The 20239-nt window shown below is 39.3% G+C and overlaps 3 protein-coding genes across 4 annotated transcripts; 2 read left to right on the forward strand and 1 right to left on the reverse strand.

The window, feature by feature from the left end:
• Positions 1-880: 880 nt before the first annotated feature.
• On the forward strand, positions 881-6850 carry LOC136678595 (lactase-like protein). The gene is made up of 13 exons (XM_066656639.1): positions 881-1007; positions 1233-1393; positions 1579-1666; positions 1758-1867; positions 2044-2172; positions 2577-2672; positions 2803-2857; positions 3158-3323; positions 4673-4943; positions 5419-5545; positions 5637-5836; positions 5984-6047; positions 6620-6850. The coding sequence occupies exons 1-13, from the start codon at positions 881-883 to the stop codon at positions 6733-6735; spliced, it is 1710 nt and encodes a 569-aa protein (XP_066512736.1). The 3' UTR covers positions 6736-6850.
• Positions 6851-7764: 914 nt separating this feature from the next.
• LOC136679166 (TIMELESS-interacting protein-like) lies at positions 7765-12069 on the forward strand. 2 transcript variants are annotated; one of them, XM_066657529.1, is made up of 8 exons: positions 7765-8015; positions 9000-9215; positions 9311-9404; positions 9527-9602; positions 9699-9821; positions 9943-10006; positions 10123-10314; positions 11020-12069. In XM_066657529.1, exons 2-8 carry the CDS (start codon positions 9077-9079, stop codon positions 11229-11231), a joined length of 900 nt encoding a protein of 299 aa, XP_066513626.1. In that variant the 5' UTR covers positions 7765-8015; positions 9000-9076; the 3' UTR covers positions 11232-12069. The 2 variants fall into 2 exon arrangements, with proteins under 2 accessions (XP_066513626.1, XP_066513627.1); XM_066657530.1 differs by having other exon boundaries at positions 7765-8014; positions 9064-9215.
• A 150-nt stretch (positions 12070-12219) lies between these two features.
• LOC136678601 (DIS3-like exonuclease 1) lies at positions 12220-20236 on the reverse strand. The gene is made up of 17 exons (XM_066656648.1): positions 20081-20236; positions 19368-19521; positions 19120-19248; positions 18872-19007; positions 18502-18669; positions 18302-18380; positions 18040-18219; positions 17349-17518; positions 17003-17164; positions 16535-16785; positions 16337-16429; positions 15699-16223; positions 14904-15058; positions 14624-14802; positions 14249-14394; positions 13868-14039; positions 12220-13553 (listed from the first exon to the last, which is right to left on the reverse strand). The coding sequence occupies exons 1-17, from the start codon at positions 20208-20210 to the stop codon at positions 13209-13211; spliced, it is 3174 nt and encodes a 1057-aa protein (XP_066512745.1). The 5' UTR covers positions 20211-20236; the 3' UTR covers positions 12220-13208.
• Between the last annotated feature and the right edge of the window lie 3 nt (positions 20237-20239).

Consider the following 20239-nt stretch of genomic DNA (forward strand, 5'->3'; position numbering starts at 1 on the left):
CACTGAAAAATGTTATGAGGCTTTCTGTGACATTCTCTTTTATGACATTACTTAATGTATATGTAGATATATATATGTGACTTGATAGTTACCAGTAGGAATCCGAATGGCAGAGCATAGAAACACTTCTGACTGGTCCAAAAAAACTGCCATCTCCTTCTCTGAGTTACAAACGTAAGAGGATGTGTGTTAGCTCAAGGAATTGTTTTTTCCCACTGTAAATGTAAAGGGTGGAGTGTTTTACTTGTGTAGATGTATAGGGTCTTAGTGCTGCATATAGTAATTAGAAAAGGAGACTGTACTGGGGCATATCGTCATTCTCCAACTAAAAACAAGTATCTCCATTTTGTGGATCTTTAGTTTACTACATCATTTGAACAAAGCAGCTGTCCTTCGCATTGTTTGAAAATTTCATGATCAAGGAACCAATCGAAATGCTCCAAAATTACTTGGAACATATTCTGTTTATTTTATCTCCCAATAAAAACGACAAAGGTTTTTCCCTTCTCCTTTAAAGTTACTATTTTGGGAGATACATATTATTAATTAGACAGCGACCGTATATAAATTGTAGACCGTTTAAGTTGCAGATGCAATTACACTGCCCTCACTGTGTTTTTGTTTTGCTCCTGTTTCGACCTGAGGATGCCAGGCTCCCCCTTTCTTCTGAAGAAGTCTTTTTTGTCTAACTGCCACTTAGGATGAGGACCCAGACTGCAGTGAAGCTGTTTTGTGACAAAAAGCGGTTGTAAAAAATGTTATACAAGTACTTCTGAAATGATACTGCCTGTGCAAGTGCTGCGCAGATCTGTCTTCTGATAAACTGTTTTACCTGTGCAGGTGTAACTAGTGAGAGACTGACCCACATGAAAATAACAGGATGGCACAGTGCAGACTGCTGAGAGTGTGCTATGTTCTCACGCTGGTGCTGCGCATGTCTGCCACTGAGGATTTTGACTGGACCAAGAATGAGATGGGATCCTTCTACTATGGCACTTTCCCCACTGGTAACTCTTCACATTATAAGCTTATAATAACACTTTGACAGTAAAAACTGTCTATTTTTCATTGATTACACATTTTATATGATGAAGGTGAACAAAATACACACCCCCTCAAATTCTCTTTGGCTCCCTCTGGTGTGAAAAGAGATATTTTACAATTTATCGTTTATCTCAAATGGCACTAAACAATATACTGAGTTTGTTTCTCTGTCAATTCCCCTACTTCAGGATTTTCTTGGGGTGCTGGAAGCTCAGCATATCAGACAGAGGGAGCATGGGACAAAGATGGCAAAGGCATGAGTATTTGGGATGTGTTCTCCCACAAGAAAGGAAAAATCTTCCTGAATGACACTGGAGATGCCTCCTGTGATGGCTACTACAAAGTCAAGGTGATATAGCGGGTAATATATTGTAGCCTTGTTGTATGTTATGCAAAGATGAAAGCCTTAAGTACTGATAACCTTATGGTGATTGTTTGGATGAACTAATTGGTCTTGCATGTTTGTTACGAGTCCCAGTTTCCCTCTTTTAATTTCTAAATAAATTTCTCAATATTTTCCTTTCTTTTCAACAGGATGATATACTGCTAATGAAAGACCTGAAACTGAATCACTATCGCTTCTCTATTTCCTGGCCAAGGATTCTGCCCAGTGGAATAAAGTGTGAGGGAACAACTGTCTAGTCAAAGTGTACTTTATTTATGTAATTAATATTAGTACTGGGCCATTAATGACATATGGTTCTGTTTGTTAGCCGAGAAAATCAATGAGAAGGGACTACAGTTCTATGACAACCTCATCAATACCCTCCTGGAGCATCAGATCACCCCTATTGTAACCCTCTATCATTGGGATCTGCCCCAGGTAAACTATATATATATATATATATATATATATATATATATATATATATATATATATATATATATATATATATATATATATATACATATATATATATATATGTAGCAGTTACTACATTTGACTGATTTTCCATCCAGAGCTCTGATTTCTTCCAAAGTACTCTTCTGCATTTCCAGGTTCTTCAGGAGAAATACGGTGGATGGCAGAACAGTAGCATGGTCAGTTATTTTAATGACTATGCCAACTTGTGCTTTGAGAGATTCGGTAATCGTGTGAAATATTGGATCACCTTCAACAACCCATGGGTAGGACTCTCATCCAGCTTGAACAGTAACATTTTAGCTATTAGCACATATACTGTGCAATAATTGTATTACTACTGTCAGACCCAAAAAAACCTGTCCATATTTTTGTTTCAACTGCTGTGTTACCACTGAGGCTGCTTTGAAATGATAAATGAAGTCAGGCAATTGGATTAACATATTGACTTTTTTTACATTTGCCACCTCCGATGAATGAATGTCTTAAATGTCAAAATATTATAATGATGCTATTGTAATTAACTACAATAACTTTTAGTAGGCAAGTGCACAGTCGTAATGATGTCACAAAGAGACAGTTAAAGTCTGTCCAAATGTAAATCTAGTTCATTACAGTAGATAATGCTTTCAAAAAGCACTTATATTATACAGACACATTGTCTTCACAGTCAATTGCAGTTGAGGGCTATGAGACTGGTGAACATGCTCCTGGACTTAGACTGAGGGGCACTGGCGCCTACAAGGCTGCCCACAACATCATTAAGGTAAATAAAGATCTTTTTTCAAAGGAAGGATGCAATCAACATAAACTGGAAAATGGTTATCACATTGTTATAATAATGTCTGAAACTTTGCACTAAAGCCCAGCTCAGGTTTCCATTTCTCAACCTACAGGCACACGCTAAGGTTTGGCACACTTATGACACCCAGTGGCGGAACAAGCAGAAAGGTAACACTCATTAATTAGTAAAGATGTATATATATGGAATCTAGGGGGGGGGGGGGGGGGGGCATTATTAAGTCTCTAAAAAAAAATAATAATTATATATATATATATATATACACACAATCCATAATCAATGCAGTCAAATCATGAGCCATGATGCTCTTCTATTTATCAGCAGTGATCTACTGTCAAAACTTATATAACAGCAAGGCTATTTCTGTTTCTGCACAATATTCTGTACCTTAGTAGGATACTGTCTTTCATTGCCTTTAAATAGAAGCTCAAGCATCTGTTTGGTTGCAGGTTTGGTGGGTATCTCTCTCTCTACTGAATGGGGAGAGCCAGTGGACATCACAAACCAGAGAGACATTGAAGCAGCAGATAGATATGTGCAGTTCTACTTGGGTTGGTTTGCAACACCACTCTTCAATGGAGACTATCCTCAAGTGATGAAGGACTATATAGGCAAGTTGTGGCAAGTGTTTTAGCTGTTAATATATTCCAGTAACTAAATGACAATTGGAAATCGTTTCAAAACACCTGGAAATAGGCTATGTATTAACATAGTCATATTAATATATATATATAAAAACCCATCCATCCATTATCTGTAACCCTTATCCAGTTCAGGGTCACAGTGGGTCCAGAACCTACCTAAAATCATTGGGCACAAGGCAGGAATACACCCTGGAGGGGGTGCCAGTCCTTCACAGGGCAACACAGACACACACACTTTTGAGTCGCCAATCCACCTACCAACGTGTGTTTTTTTGGACTGTGGGTGGAAACCAGAGCACCCGGAGGAAACCCACATGGACACAGGGAGAACACACCAACTCCTCACAGACAGTCACCCAGAGCGGGAATCGAACCCACAACCGCCAGGTCCCTGGAGCTGTGTGACTGCGACATTACCTGCTGTGCCACCTTGCTTTTCTAAAACATTTTCTAAAAATTCAATAAAAACTAAAATCCATTAATCAATTAAATCTTCAACAGACTAAAAGACAAAGAAACATTTTCAGCTTTGTTCAGAGTTGACAAACTCCATCCTAAATGTTAAATATAACCAAATTTATAAATTACAACACTATGACAGCAACACAGGGGAATGTTTACCATGAGGTCACATCACCTTTTTTAAAATGAACTTTTTAGCCTTTGGGAACTGAAGATTTTAATGGTTGCAGAATTTCAAGTGGAATTTTAAGCCCTTTCTTGCTGTATACAAGACTTAAGCTCCTCAACAGTCTGCGGTCACCGTGTCTGATTCTTTTCATGATGCGCCTTTTTTTGAGACAGATCTGGACGCAGGCAGGCCAGTCAAGCACATGCACACTATGTCTATGAGGCCACACTGTTGTACCTCATGCAGAACGAGGACTGGCATTGTCCTGCTGAAAGTTTGTCTTGTGGCATCACAGATGCTGGTTTGTGCACTTTTCGTTGGTAACAGTCTGAATGGGGTTTTTCATCCATTTTTCCCAAAACAACCTCAGACTCAACTGACGATAGAATATATTTCCACTGACATTCAGTCCATTTTAAATCACGTTTGGCCCAAATAACTCATTTACTGTTAAGAATACATGCCCCTGTGGCTATGGCCATCACGATAGCATGATGAGTTTCTCTACTGCCTGAGGCTCAATGGTCACACACACTCTGCAGCAGTTTCCATCCTTGGAAATTTACATAATGGCCCAACTTTTATGTAAATAGAGTTTGTATATATATTTTCCTGGTATACATATTAATTGATTGTATACTTTTTTAAAGAAACCTGATATTCACACTCAGCTTTATTCCTCCAGGCAGAAAGAGTGCTCAGCAGGGCCTGAGCAGCTCCCGTCTGCCCACATTTAACCCACAGGAGAAGAGCTACATTAAAGGCACCTGTGACTTCCTAGGCATTGGGCACTTCACTACTCGCTACATTACACAGAAAAACTTCCCCTCCAACCGTGGAAACAGTTACTTTACTGACCGGGACTTGGCTGAGCTAGTGGACCCTCGCTGGCCCGATCCTGGATCTGAATGGCTGTACTCAGTTCCATGGGGCTTCCGTCGGCTGCTCAACTTTGTAAAGGTACTGGCAATTGTAGTGTCTATTTAGTAAACAACACAATGATCAGGGGAAGATGACTGTGATGGTGGATATAAGCAGTCAAATCATACCCTCACTCTCCAAGTTATTAGAAACCATTATATTATATTTGCTCCCACTAGCAATCACCACATATGGGTGCACTATAGTTTAATAACATGCCTTATATAGAGCACAGGTGGGTTCAATTCATAGGTGTCCCTCAACATCATTCCTCACTGCATTACTCCTGGTTGAAATCCACCAAAATATCCAACCTATGACTGGCTCTGTGGTCAGAAATGACATAACATGACACAGTAACAAGAAGTGTACACCAGCAAGATGAGGTTACAACTTAAGTGGAAGCTGAGTGTGCTAGCCCTGAAGATCCATATCAGAAGAGCAGAAATATGTCCAAGATTTAACTCAGAAATGTTATATATATAATATATTATATATTATTTTTTTCCCTCAGAGCCAGTATGGAAACCCTATGATTTATGTGACAGAAAATGGAGTCTCAGAGAAGATGATTTGTACTGATTTATGTGATGAATGGAGAATGCAGTACTTTAAGGATTATATCAATGAAATGCTTAAAGGTCAGTGTCAATCTTCAAAGAATAAAGACTCTTATATAACAGTGGTCAGTAAAATATGTCCCATTTCTATAACTGTTTCTTTCTTATCCAGCTGTTAATGATGGGGTAAATGTGAAAGGATACACTGCGTGGTCTCTGCTTGATAAGTTTGAATGGGATGAGGGCTACTCTGAAAGGTTTGGCCTGTACTACGTGGATTTCAGGAGCAAAAATAAAGCAAGATACCCAAAAGCCTCAGTTCAGTACTACAAACGTATCATCAGCTCTAATGGCTTCCCCAATCAGAGAGAGGTACAGTTTGTCAAAATGCTAAAATCATGGTAATTGCTAAGGTAGTTATAAAAGAAAACGTTATAACATGCAACAAACTGTGTCAGCCCTTCACATAATAAATTATGGGTCTCATTTTATTAATTTTTTTGTATATGCCCACCACAGATTGAAAGCTGGAAAAGGAAAGCAACAGAAACATGCACCTCCAGCAACCAGCTTCTAGCAGCAGGTCAGTATAACTACCATACATTATTTACAGTTAGCAATGCTCTAGCTGGGGCAAATAAAAGAAAACTCAACAGAAAATAATATACTATTTGGCACATTTAGATTAGCCGTCTTCTCCTGGTCAGTATCAATAGGCAGGATCAATGAGGGTACATCCTGCAAATAAAAGTAACACTATGTCTACATTATGTATTAAGTTGTTAAGTGAAAAAGTACTTGACATATAGAACATGGAAAAGCAAAAATGCAGCATTACAATCTGGATGAATTTAGACATACACAAATTAACAACAGCAAAACCTCTAACGGGAATTTTCTTTTGTTTGCCCCTCCAGCTAGAAGAAAATCCAAGGAAAATAAGGAACATGCAGAAATGCCAAAGGTTTGGCCAGTGCATGATGAAGTTTAGGTAGTGGGGACTAATATCCAGAATTGTAGAACTGAAAAAAATGGCTTGAATTTGAATATTTGTTGCACTTCTGCACTGATTTCCTTTAAACCAAATTTATGTTCTAATGTCATATTTATCCATTGGATGCCTTGTAAAATTTAACTGATGTTAATTTCTTTTAGATCCACTGACCAGCCACATGGAGATGGTGACAGAGATAGTAGTTCCCACTGTGTGCACTCTCTGTATTCTCATCAGTGCTGTTTTCCTAATGTTTCTGCTGAGAGGTCGCCTCTAGGCCTTGAATGCTCTACATCACAATTCCAATCTGTTCAGTACATTCCTCCCACATCTCTGGTCTCGTTAAATCTTAAGATTAACAAGATTCTTACACTGAGACAGATGTATGCCTGTTCCAATATTATTTTTATTTTATTTTACTTATTTTTTTTTATTTTTTGACATTACCAATGGCTAAGTAATGACAAGAGGTTACATGTGTACATGTTAATACATTGCTGGAAAACATCCCCATTTAGTCATATTTCTCAGTGGATAGCTAGAGGTTTGGTGTTTGATATGAGGTGAAAAGTGGTGGATGAAATAAACAACATACTTTAAAAGCATGTTTGTATTTGTTGTAACATACAGTACCTCCTTAGGCATAAAGGGGGAAATCAATTCTGTGGCACAAATATATAAGTGGACATAATGTGTGGCAAAAAGTGGTATCATCTATATCTTCAATAAAGATATTAACACCGAGTTTTAGTTTTATCAGTGCTGGATATTTGTACACAACTCACCAATTTCAGCAGTTAGATTATATAACCTGCCAGTTATATTCAAATATTTTTCATTTCCATTGCTTTCAATATATGGGAATTTTGAGGAAAGATCACATAAAGCTGGAACTTTAGAAAATAAATAGTATTTGTTTAAACAGATTAAACTATATATTGACTACAAAACCCATGAACCACTGCCGGCGCGTGTAGATTACGCATTGGTGACATCATCACGTTTGTCGTCTGATTCAAGAAACTAATAAATAACCGTTATTGTTCTGATCATTTATATAGCGTCACGTACAAATGAAAACGGTAATCTGACCACTTTCATTTTATTTAAAATATATATCGCCAACACTTCATTGCAGAACCTAAAAGAAACATGTCCCAAATTAGCTCCTGTAGAAATACAGGACTGTAAAATGGGTTAATCTCTTTAAGGTCACTAGATGGAGCCATACTCCCCGAAAAACTGATCAGCTGAAAAGAAGAAGCGCCTTGCCGCCTTCCTAATATTTATTTGAACCAGACTCAAACGTAAGAAACCCCCTTCTTCCTAAATAGTGCACTTCTACAACCAAACAGTGCACATAATGTGTCCAGTAAAGAACTGTGCACAAGTACATAAAAAGGAAATGACCTATATGCACTGTTCCTTTAAGGAGCCATTATTTTAAAACCTACTTAGTGCACTCTGTAGGGAGCAGGGAATGATTAGGGACTCTACCTTTAGGAATCGCCGGTAGAAACAAGGCAGGCGCTTCGACTCAGTCCGTCTAAGTTTAAGGTAATTAAGGCTTGTTTTTTTAAATGGGTAAAAACGACTTTGTATAATATTACATCGGTCAGACATCTTAAATTACTGAATAAAGTTCGAAACGGAATTGAGTATGGACTATATCATTCACGATCAATTTCTTGACGAGTCTGAAGTTAGGTTCTTAGAGCTATGTTTTACATTGCTTCTTAAAATGAATGACTTTACGAAACCCACGTTGGCGTTTTATACGTATAAAGTTTTCGTCCTTGCATGCTACGGTTTGTAGCTGCCTACTGTACCATTTAAGGTGGCGCGAAAATTCTGAACACGTAGACGACCGCAGTTTTGTTTATATCGGACTTAGCTACGTTATGGAAGAAATGCTTAATATTATTAAGTAAATGCTTCGTAAATGCTTCATATTAACGTTGCTCAGCTTTTACAGAAAATAAAAATAAACGTTTCTGAATTCTCTGGGCTAATGGTATCCTGTCAGTCATTAACTCGTAATGGTACTTTTTACATTGGCGCCAAATACATTTCTGCTTTCTTATTCGCCAGCCTCTTTCAGGACCGTTCCCTTCCACCTTAAATGGAAGGCGCCAGATTGTAACCGCTGCCCCTTTTAAGGTGGAACCGAAATGTTTGAAACTTACTTTATTATTTTGGAGACTGGTGTTTGAGTATTAACTGTCAAGCTAAGCTAACCACGTCATGGTTAAGGTTTAAACTTTTCCCACAAATATATTAAAATACACCGATCATTTAGATAAACTGTTTATAAACTAACCATTTCACATTTTGATTTAGCAAGTAACAGTTCCTGGATTAAAGGGTCAATTTTACTTAACTGTTTTTGATACATTAATGTTTATATATATATATATATATAAAACACACACACGTTACCACCTTTATTATTACTAAACATGATGCAACAAGAAATGACACATTAAAACCATTTATTTCTTTTTATTATATATTTTAAAAAATAATAATTTCTTCTGTAAGTTGTCTCTAGGACTGAAGGATATTAGTGTTTTCTGCTAATACAAAAAGGACCTCTCTCTCCCCCGGCTCTATTCATCATGGTTGATCAATTAGAAAATGGACTGTATGACATCCCTGACTATGATCAAATCGAAGATGAGTCCTTTCCCCCTTTACCACCACCACTGTCTCCTGGGGAGGGTAATTTAGCAGAGGACCAATTTGATGATGGGGAAGGTATGTTGTATGCAATAATTAGCAATTATTCTTCACTACATTAACAGTTACATGTGGAGTATTTATTGGATTTACTAAATATTCTTTATGCTTAGGTGAAAAGGAGGGAGAGTTGTCGAAATTAGCAGAGGTTCCAGTTGCTAAAAGGCGAACAATTAAGAGGCCCCAGCCTAAACTAGACTCTCAGAGGTATTGTTAATTGGAAATGTTCAGGATTTATTCAGCATATACTTGTGTATTTTTAAACTGAGGCCTGATCTGCCCACTACATTCCGGTTTTTTAATTTCTTATTTATATATATTTTTTACAGGCTCCTGTCTGAAAGAGGACTTCCAGCTTTACGTACTTTATTTAATAATGTCAAATTTAAAGGCAAAGGACATGAGGTGACTAATCAGTGTGGCATGCCAAGTATCTGTTGATCTCTTTATTTTGAATGTCAAATGTTAATACCGATGTATATATTATTCTAATTTACTTAGGCCGAGGATCTTAAGGTTCTCATGCAGAAAATGGAGAACTGGGCACACAGATTATATCCCAAACTTCAGTTTGAGGACTTCATAGACAAACTTGAGGTTCTAGGTGGCAAGAAAGATGTACAGGTAAGGCCTACTGTAACTACGGCCTTTCCCAAATTCGGATTTAATTTCACACATTTACCATTTTCAAGGTTAAGCCATGCAATCAATAACAAATCATGTCAAATTACATCTTTGTCCATAGACTTGTCTTAAGCGAATACGACTGGATATGCCTCTGACCCATGAGGATTTCATTGGAAATGATGGTAGGAAGACACTAACACAGGGTTATCTGCTGATGTTGTGCTGCTAGCACTTGTAGTGCCAGCAATAGAATTAATATATGGTCCCTGTTCTTTATTCATTTTGTGAAATGCTTCAGGTGAAGCTGAGGCCAGATTACAGGAAGATGCAGGCTCATTTGGAGATGCAGGCTTCTCTGAAGACCCTTTTATCCATTCCACTCCTGCCCCTGCACTTGCCCCAGTGATGCTTACAGAGGAACAGCAGCAGCGAATTGAGCTAAACAAACAGCTTGCCCTGGAGAGGAGATTGGCCCGTCAAAAACAGCAAGGTGACTAGTTATCACATAGGCAAAGCTTTACTTATTATACACCTTCCTGTCACTTTATTATGTATAATTACCTTGTATCTGCACGTATTGTCTGTTGTCCAATCTCCCCTGACAGTACAGGAGCAATTTGTAGATCATTTAGTGACTGTTGTCCATCTGTTTATCTGCATGCTTCCCCCTTTCACCCTGTTCCTCAATGGTCAGGACCCCCAGAGCACTACCACAGAGAAAGTTTTGTTTGAGTGGTGGATTATTCCCAGTGCTGCAGTGACACTGACACAGTGATGGCATGTGCTGGTGGAGTCTTTATACCACTCACTGCTGGACTAAGAATAGTCCAGCTAGTTAAAGTATCCAGCTAACAGCATTCTGTTGTGGAACTGGGTAAAAGAGGGGTAAAATATACAGAGAATAGTCTATAATTGAACTACAAAGTGCTCCTATATGGTATGAGGAGCTGATGTAATGAACAGTTAACTGTTGAAACAGAAAAAGTGGCTGGTGCATGTACATGGCTGTATGTTTTGACACTGAACAATACTTTATAATAACAATGTAAGTAATGTGTTTTGCATAGTCCGATCTGTCTATGTCATAACATTAATCATCTATCATCTTGTTCTGTTACATTTATAAATAAAAATAAGTTTTTATAATCTATGCTGAATCGATGTTATGCTAATTTTATATATCGCATGTTCTCAGAGTCCTCACAGTCTGCTTTGCCCGATGAACCATCTGCAAGTTCCACACAACACTGCCTTAGCCAAGAAGACCAACAATCGCTGGATGAAAACACAGATAAAAATGATTCACCCTTGAAACCTGCTGCATCCCAGAATTCACCCCTGTTTGATGATGAGTGTGACAGTCCAGTTCAACAGCTGAATGATGACAGAGACAATAATAGCAACTGATCAAATCTTACTCTACCCACTTCTGGTAATTACAATGGAGATGACAAAATTTGCCAAGAATTTTACTGCTACTGATCTGTGATATTTTCATTCTTTCCTTTAATCAAGTTTCAGATAAGTCAAACATTCTGTTAAACTGCTTTGATAGTTCTTCACCTTTGACCAAACCAAATACCTCTTCATCCAGTGCCAAATTTTTGCAGCTCTTGGGTAACTTTTTAAATTAGCTAAATTCACTGTTTCCCCTCATAGCCTTAAAAATGGACCATGTCCAATGTGTTTCCCTTTTGACCTGTATGGACCATCGTCCTCTGTGAGGACATATATTCAGGAGATACTGACCTTGTTAATTCTTTTTCTTCCTTTCAGTTCAGATTATAATCAATCTGCAAAACTAGAGAGAACTATCTGGACATTTAGGGCTAGAGTTCAGATTGTGTTCATTTTGAGTAAAACTGGTGTCACTGATGTCATCTGACTAAGCTCTATTTATGCCATAACCATACATCACTTAGTGATGTGGAACTATATTTAAGTCTACAACTGTATGAACATGGGCTAACAAATTATGTAGCCCATGCTTATATAGGTATGTGGTTATGGCATTTGTCCAACATGCTATAATAGTCTTAGTTGACCATTTGTTTTAACCATATCATTTAATCTGGTCAGTAGTGGTTCTGAGCAAGTAACTTAAGCCCACACTGCATTGGGAAAATCTTTTTTTTTTTTATATATATATAGTTCTTGTTCAACATGGCTGGTCTCTTGCACACTTCTCATTCCAGTGTCCTGCCTTTTCTTGTTGTACTTCAGTATTCTAAATAAAGTCTTTATATGGTTAGCAAGTTTAGTATGTCTGAGCATTTGTGTAGTTCCATGCTAGTCTTGCTGAGTAGCTGCTGAGGTTCCATAACCTGGTCCAAGATCATTTCACTCTGGATTTTTTAAATTTTATTTTTAATTTTTTTTAAACCAAAAAGCTGCATATATTGAACAGTTCAAATTCACATTTTACATAGATGTATATACACACTAGCATGATCAAATGACATATTCTGAAATATTATTTTAAGATCCAATGGTTTATAATGCTATTTCATGTAAATTAAAGTTGCAAGCGGAAGTCATTATCAATGGATTTCAAGTGTTCCAATAACTTGTTCACAAAAGATTTCAGAAAATCTGACTAGAATCATTCATTCATTCATTCATTATCTGTAAGTACTTATCCAGGTCAGGGTCACAGTGAGTCCAGAGCCTACCTGGAATCATTGGGTGCAAGGCGGGAATACACCCTGGAGGGGGCGCCAGTCCTTCACAGGGCAACACAGACACACACATTCACTCACACACTTACACCTAAGGACACTTTTGAGTCGCCAATCCACCTACCAAAGTGTGTTTTCGGACTGTGGGAGGAAACCCACGCGGACACGGGGAGAACACACCAACTCCTCACAGACACTCACCCGGAGCGGGAATCGAACCCACAACCTCCAGGTCCCTGGAGCTGTGTGACTGTGACACTACCTGCTGCACTAGAATCATTATAAAAGTTTAATTTATTCACTTTCAGTTGTTTATGAAAATACACATTTGATTTGTAAAACATTGTAAACAGATTCATATCATAAAAATCTATAGCTCTTACAGACAGTTTATATAGTCTGGCAAAAAATCCTGCACACTGCAGATCAGTTAAACAAAAAGCAATGTTTCCTCTCTTGCTAATTTGATCTGTCTCTGTGGTTTGTTATTTCAGTGCAAAAGACTTTGTGAACTAAATTATTTCAAGGAAAACTCCTTAGTATATAAGCAGTCTGGGTCTAGGAGCCAAACCCCTGGGTAAACAAAAATCAAGCTTTGTAATATACCAGTAATAAAATTCACCATCCAGATCTCTAATGAACTAGCCTCCAGGGGTAACATGATCACACGCGGGATTCTGGACTGGCCCGAGTTCTTCAAATAAACCTATGCTGAAGTACTGCAAGTCTGTGCTTCGTTGTTGGGTAAGTGACAAACAGTCAAGTCCAGCATGGCAAGCTCACTGATCTCTTGCAAAAGGGAGTAGAGGTTGGGTGTTTTGCTTTGTCTGAACTCCCTCTCCTCTTTGCTGAATTTGGGTCTCCTTGCTTTCTGCTCCTCTGCCTGGAGAGATGCCTCCTCTTCCCTGCGTACCACCTCCCGAACAAGTTCAGACTGGCCACGACCAGAGGGTTGAGACTGTGCTCTCTCAGTCCGATGCTGCTTGTTACTGATGAGCTCGAGATGCACACTGTCAGCATGGCAACGAGAAGGAACCACAGAGATACGCACCTGAGGATTTAATATTTAAGGAAGCATAATGAGATACAGAGGGGAAAAAAATGAATTGTTTTGATTAAACATAGTCTAAAGTAACTATTTCAACATTTCAATTGTCCTCCATTCTCACTGAATATAAGCTGCATTTATCTGCTTATTCACATTAGACAAGCCTTTGACACAACAGCAGGGAAATACAGCCTAGGCTTTGGGACGTGAAGCATTGAATTGCACACACTGCACAGCATTTTGTTAAACGTCCGCAAGTAAGTCACAAGCCAGTTCCTTTCAGTGCTTTATATCTATCAATAAACAACAGTACTCACCGTAACATGATCAAACAGGTGAAAGGTGTGTGTTCCAGTGCTGGTAAAAGTGCTGACTCTGTCCAGATAACGCTGTAGTGTCCCCGCCTGCCACTCACATTTGCCATCATCTCTTACACTGACCACCTTGTTCTCCCGATTCTTCAGGTACACTGCACCTTTCAAACCATATCTGCAACCACACAGACACATCCAGATTTGGGCAAGTGTTTTTGAACTTCTAAAAAATGTGTGGCTTTGCAATGCATCCTTTCCAATGCACACTGAGTAATACTATGTTCCATTAATCCTTTTTCCATTTTCTGTTTAATAGTAAAACAAAACAGTTCTATATAGTCGGATACACCAGCTGGTGGAATTAAATCATTAAACTTGGTTTACTGTGGGAGGAAGACCAGAATGCCATTGGCCCGTATTGAGTAGATAATAGCGTCTGCCACACAGCGCTCATCTGTAAGTGGATCCTTGTCTCGGAAGTAAAGGCACTGGAAAAGCTCTATAGATTGCTTCTGGGCATGTTGGGCTGCCTGTAGGTCACAGAGAAATAGTATTGAAATTTTTAAGTGTTTAATGCATTTTGTTTCATTTTTCTTCTTCAGCAATTACTGTATAATAAATAAGTTAAATACATTGCAATTGTTCCACCAAAATATAAAGTCACATCTTTCCAAATAGTACTAGGTCAGAATAACATATCCTTATTCTAAAACACAGCTGGGGCTCCACGCAAAGTATTAACACAAGGAGCACACTTACTCGGTTCCTGTTGTTGATTTGCTGAGCCAGTTCATGCAGTTCCTTGTTGCTGTCTAAGGTTTTATGAAGGCACCCATCTTTCTCTGACTGGATAGCGGCCATGAGAAGTCGGTGCACTATGATGTCAGCGTAGCGCCTGATTGGAGAAGTAAAATGTGTGTAGCGCTCCAATGCAAGACCTGTAAATGAAAAACACATACTGTGAACATCAATGTGAACATTAAAGCTGTTTTCTTTCCTAAGTCATGAAGTCAGGCTAAAAATAAATTCAAATATTTACCGTAATGATAGTATTGTTCCTCTGGGCAGGCGCCAGTGGAGAAGTACAGGGCATTAGACATGGCTTGAGTGGCCATCATTCTCAGTAGCCTGTTTACCAATGGGTCTTGGGGATCCACTGCCCGGTCCAGGGAATCAGCCAAAGCCTTATTTGACCTTTTGCAGCAAAAATACTGTTTTAATACTGATATTGCTGCAAAATGTAAATGAGACAATCTAACCAATCACAACATTTCTTTGGGAGGTTGGCAGGTTTACAAAGAACTGATGTAAGTCAATAAACGTAAATGATTCATTCATTACGAATTCATTCATTCATTCATTCATTATCTGTAACCCTTATCCAGTTCAGGGTCGCAGTGGGTCCAGAGCCTACCTGAAATCATTGGGCGCAAGGCGGGAATACAGCCTGGAGGGGGCGCCAGTCCTTCACAGGGCAACACACACACTCGCATTCACTCACACACTCACACCTACGAACACATCTGAGTCGCCAAACCACGTACCAACGTGTGTGTTTTGGACTGTGGGCGGAAACCGGAGCACCCAGAGGAAACCCATGCAGTCACAGGGAGAACACACCAACTCCTCACAGACAGTCACCCAGAGCGGGAATCAAACCCAGAACCTCCAGGTCCCTGGAGCTGTGTGACTGCAACACTACCTGCTGCGCCACCGTGCCGCCAATGCAATAGCAATATGTAGAAATAGAATTTTAATACTAGTATTATGTCCATGCTGAGACAAAAAAATATATCAAACACTGTGAGGCTTATAAGAATGACAGGTTTCTTACCGTGTATCAATTATAAATCCACGACTCTTGGCACTGTCAACCAACTGGTTAAAGAACTCCTGCCTAGGGGGTGGATGGTGCCTCAGTAGTGCCTGGTGTGGAAAACTCTCCTGGATCTTGCGTGCCACCCAGTGGTTGGCATAGATCATGCATTCTGCCACTGTCTCATGGACTTCCAGAGGTTGCTTAGGCACAAGAGCAGCGATATTCTTGTCTTTGTCCAGCTGTGCTCTCACCTCAACTCCTTCAAGCTCCAGAGCACCCACTTTATCTCTCTGTGCCCGCAAGTGCCTGGCCACCCGGGTCAAGGTTTCCAGGGCCTGCAAGAGATCAGCCAGTTTTTGACCCTGCTCCGGGCTCTCGAGCTGCAACAGCTCTGGTACTTCAACCCCTTCTCCATTTAAAAGGCTCTGGGCTAGTTCATAGTGAAGCTGGTAGGAGGAGCGGATCAAAGTACGGCCATACCACACATTACACACGGCCAGAGTCTCATCATCCAGCTCCCACAATACACTCATGGCATATCTATACAATAAAAAATGAAAAAGTAATCGTGATAAACATCTTCCTATGCTACATTTAACATTTTCATATGCATGTTTTTTATGTCTGAGAACATAAGTAGGTGTGAAACTTACCTGTCCACTCCTCCCAGCAAAGAGCAAAGGTCTGCACTTAACACTGGAGGCAGCATGTCATACCTGCGGTCAGCCATGTAATATGTGGTAGCTCTGGATGGAGGGAGATGCATTAAAATGATTTTGAGATGATTTGAGAAGTCAACTAACAACTGGTTTACACTCAAATATTCCTAGCTTTACAGTGTTTTAACTCACCGGGTGCGAGCCTCCAAATCAGTCAGTGAACCCTTTTTAACAAAATGTGTGACGTCTGCGATGTGTACACCCAGCTCTAGCCGCTTGCCACCAGGTAGAGTGCGAATAGACAGCGTGTCGTCCACATCTTCACAGCCCAAAGGATCAATGCTGAATACTAGATGAGTGTCCCTCAGATCCCGGCGAGAGCTTACTTCAGATGGGTCCATTTGCCATGGCTGTTCCCTAGAGTTCACAGGCATCTCTCGCAGCTAGAAAAAAAAATACATAGTCACAACAAGAAGCAGATATGTTATTAAAAAAATCTTTGTACATCCCTGTTATACAAATGTTTTAACTTAAATATGGCATTTTTCAGGAAAACATAAATTGTGCCACTTTTGAGTGAAAATAACAAAAAAACTTAAAACTGCTCAGTGAAGAAAATGAAACTGTGAATTACTTCTTCCATTTTCCATTGTCACTCACCTGGGCCTCAGAGAATGGGGGCACATGAATGCAGTTCTCCACCAGTATGGTCTGAATCTCAGTCTCCAGCTCACCAGCCTTCCCCAGTACTCTCACAGTGTGGCCATTGGGGTAAAGTGAGGTGCTATCCCATGAGTCCAAACGCACAATCACCCTATGATCCTTTAAATATCACTCAAACATTTTAATACCTCATATGAAAAATCTCTGATGTTGTTAAACAGGAATTAGTTTGCAAAGTAAACAGAGTGCTGATCATGGTGACATGTCAAATACATAAATATATGTATTTAAGTTTCATATTTAAACACAAATACATTACAGAAACCATTATATAAAGCTGTACCTGAAGGACTTCCGCCTGCTGGGTGCTGATCCGTATTTTTGGAATGCGGTAGTCCCAGGGTATAACCAGAATCTTCTGTGTGTTACGGCTCTGGGAGTGGAGCTCCTCTTTTGGGGGAAATGTTACAACATAGTCCCTCCAATTCCTCTGCACAATGCCTACAACCCTGCCTGCAGAGGAAAAGAGAATATTACAGATTGTACAGATCTAGTCAACCTCACAATAAATTCTTTTTGAAAAAGTCAAATAAATCTAATAGTTTATAATTCTAATATTCCATTCATAAGCCACATGCCTGTAACTTTTCAATGGAATCATCTGGCTGTGGCTTAATGCTCTTTGACACAGAAACTTAAACCTTAAGTATGTCCACTCTTGAAGAACACAGTACCTTTGTGAGAGTTTGCTGAGAGTAGGCACTGTAAGAGCGGGGCCTCAGATTTTATCTGACTTGTGAATTTGACTTGCTCCTGGCTGCTTAATTGTATGTATATTTAGTTTACATTTTAGGAATTTTATTTACAACAGATCACAGTGTCCTCACACTGTCTTTCAGGGGAATTTGTCAGATATTAGGGTGGTTGTTTAGTGACTTACTTTCTGCAGATTTAATCACAATTATCTCCTTTCACCGCAATCACCCCTACAGGTCCTGATGCTAAAAATCCCTACTGTGTGTTTTTGAATTTACCTGTGGGCATGGGCTTGCTTTGAGTGTCCTCTCCTGCCTTCTCCTCTGTTTGTCCATCTGTCAGTGAATTAGTCCGTCCGCTCCATTCACTACGTGGCAACAGCTCCACAGCAACCACATCTCCATGAACGGCTCGGTTACGATGCTTCCCTCCACTGATCAGAATGTCACTGTTCAGCTCTAGAGACATGGTCAGAGATCAAAGTTCAACCAACTTAACTTGGTATAGAGGTCAACTGGAAATTTTGTTGCCAGTGCTGACCTGTGTCCTTATTTGAAGAGCCTTCAAAGCGCACAAATGCCTCATTCTGAGAACGATGCTTGTTCACACTGAGCATGCCCTTGAAAGAGAAGTGTCAAGAAACATAGGTACTATAATTGGTCACCAGTTCTTTTAAGGTAAAAATTAAAAGAAACTGAAAGTATCAGGAATAGTTTGTATCTCCTTTCAGTCAGTCTTACCTGAATGTACCTGCCAGATTTGATCCCTGCCTCCAAAACCTCAGCAGGCAGGTGCTCTGTGTATTCTTTCTCCACTCCCTCACTCTCTCTCTCTTGTAGAGCGTGAGCAATGGATGTATACAGCTCCTGTGCTGCCTGTAGGTCTGGCCAGAAACTTTGCAAATACTCCTACAGTATGACATCCAGAAAATACAGACTGTCAGCAGGCAACAGTATAAGGACTGTTATTATGCTTCTAGAATATAAACCGCAGTGCAAATATACTGGTTAATTCATAACAAGCAAGAGATTAAGATGTGTAATAGTGCTTTATGGCTATACATCTTTATAAAGCTGCAGTTATAAAGCCATTATAACTTTACACTCATACTTGAGTTGAGATGACATAAACTCCAGTGTTCTGACTGCTGTACTCTTTGATAGCCTCCTCATCTTCTGAGATCATAACCACTGGCTTTTGACCAGTCAGATGGTTGTAATACCAAACTGCAGCATGGTACACACACCTTGAAAAGAAAATCCACCACCCACTCATCAGTCGAGCCTTAGTACTATTTTTTTTTAAATAGAAATAAGTATTATTACTACTACATTACATACATTACATGCATGAGTTACCTTGTGTGCCATTTCTCCTGAGTTTCTCCTTTCTCCCGAGGGCAGTATGAATACTGCTGAAACTCATTTGCAAACAAGACACAGTCATGGCGAGGGTCCTTCAGGAGACCACGTAATCTGTTATAGTGCCTGCAAAATATATTAATGGTTCACAGCAGTGAAATGATAGAATTACAGCACAATATTATGAGAATCGGACCATGTATGCTGTAGTAAAGAATCTCTGACACATGTAGGCAACAGCTTACCTCCGTCCACGTGCATGATGTGCAGCCTGGCAGGCTGTCTGCGTGAACACAATCCCCTGCAACTCCCTGAACTCCAAAACTTCCAGAAAGTCACGCACCACTCCAGCATCTGGCACTACATAGTGGGTCACATCTCCTGAGAGCAGTTTGCCATCTAACAGAGTAAATTCACACCCTCAGTATTTCTAATTCAAAAGGCAAAAGCACGCTGCTGTGTTGGTACAATGATAAAAGCCGAGATTATTCATTCAACTTCTATCACGTTCTACCATTATTTTATTTTTCTCACTATAAATGACAGGCTAAACTGCCCATGGGTACAATAGGCTGATGTGTATATGTAATACACTTTTGTAGCATCACAAAAACACTGATCAGATTTGAAGCTTTGTTTACATATGTGGTCTGTATGTACTACACAGTAACAAACATTATTTCCATAATACGGAACCTTTAAACTTTTTCTACTGGTATTTGGTTCCAGATTTCCCTGACGTCTTGTTCCTATCATATCAAGTAATGATTAATTAAACTTTGTTTATATCTAACATTATGAATTACGCATATATCTTAAACATTAAGAGAAAAAAGAGGGAGAGATAAAGAGAAAGGTTTAAAAGAGTAAAGTATAAACTAATTGAGAGCAGTAATTCAGAAAGAGAGATTCATTTTTAGTGACTACACTTGTTCAGAGAGGTTGTGTTTTCTCTCACCGCTATTACAGTCGTCCTGACACAGTGAGCTCCTGCAATCCACTCTCTCTCTCAAATAGTGCTCCCGGACAACCCGAACTTTACCCCCACGAGAGCTCTTAAGGTGTAACACCTTCTCAGTTTTTATCATATTTAAATATAAAAATAAGCAAAAACTGT

The sequence above is a fragment of the Hoplias malabaricus genome, chromosome Y (genome assembly GCF_029633855.1).
Source record: "Hoplias malabaricus isolate fHopMal1 chromosome Y, fHopMal1.hap1, whole genome shotgun sequence".
NCBI classification, from domain to species: domain Eukaryota; kingdom Metazoa; phylum Chordata; class Actinopteri; order Characiformes; family Erythrinidae; genus Hoplias; species Hoplias malabaricus.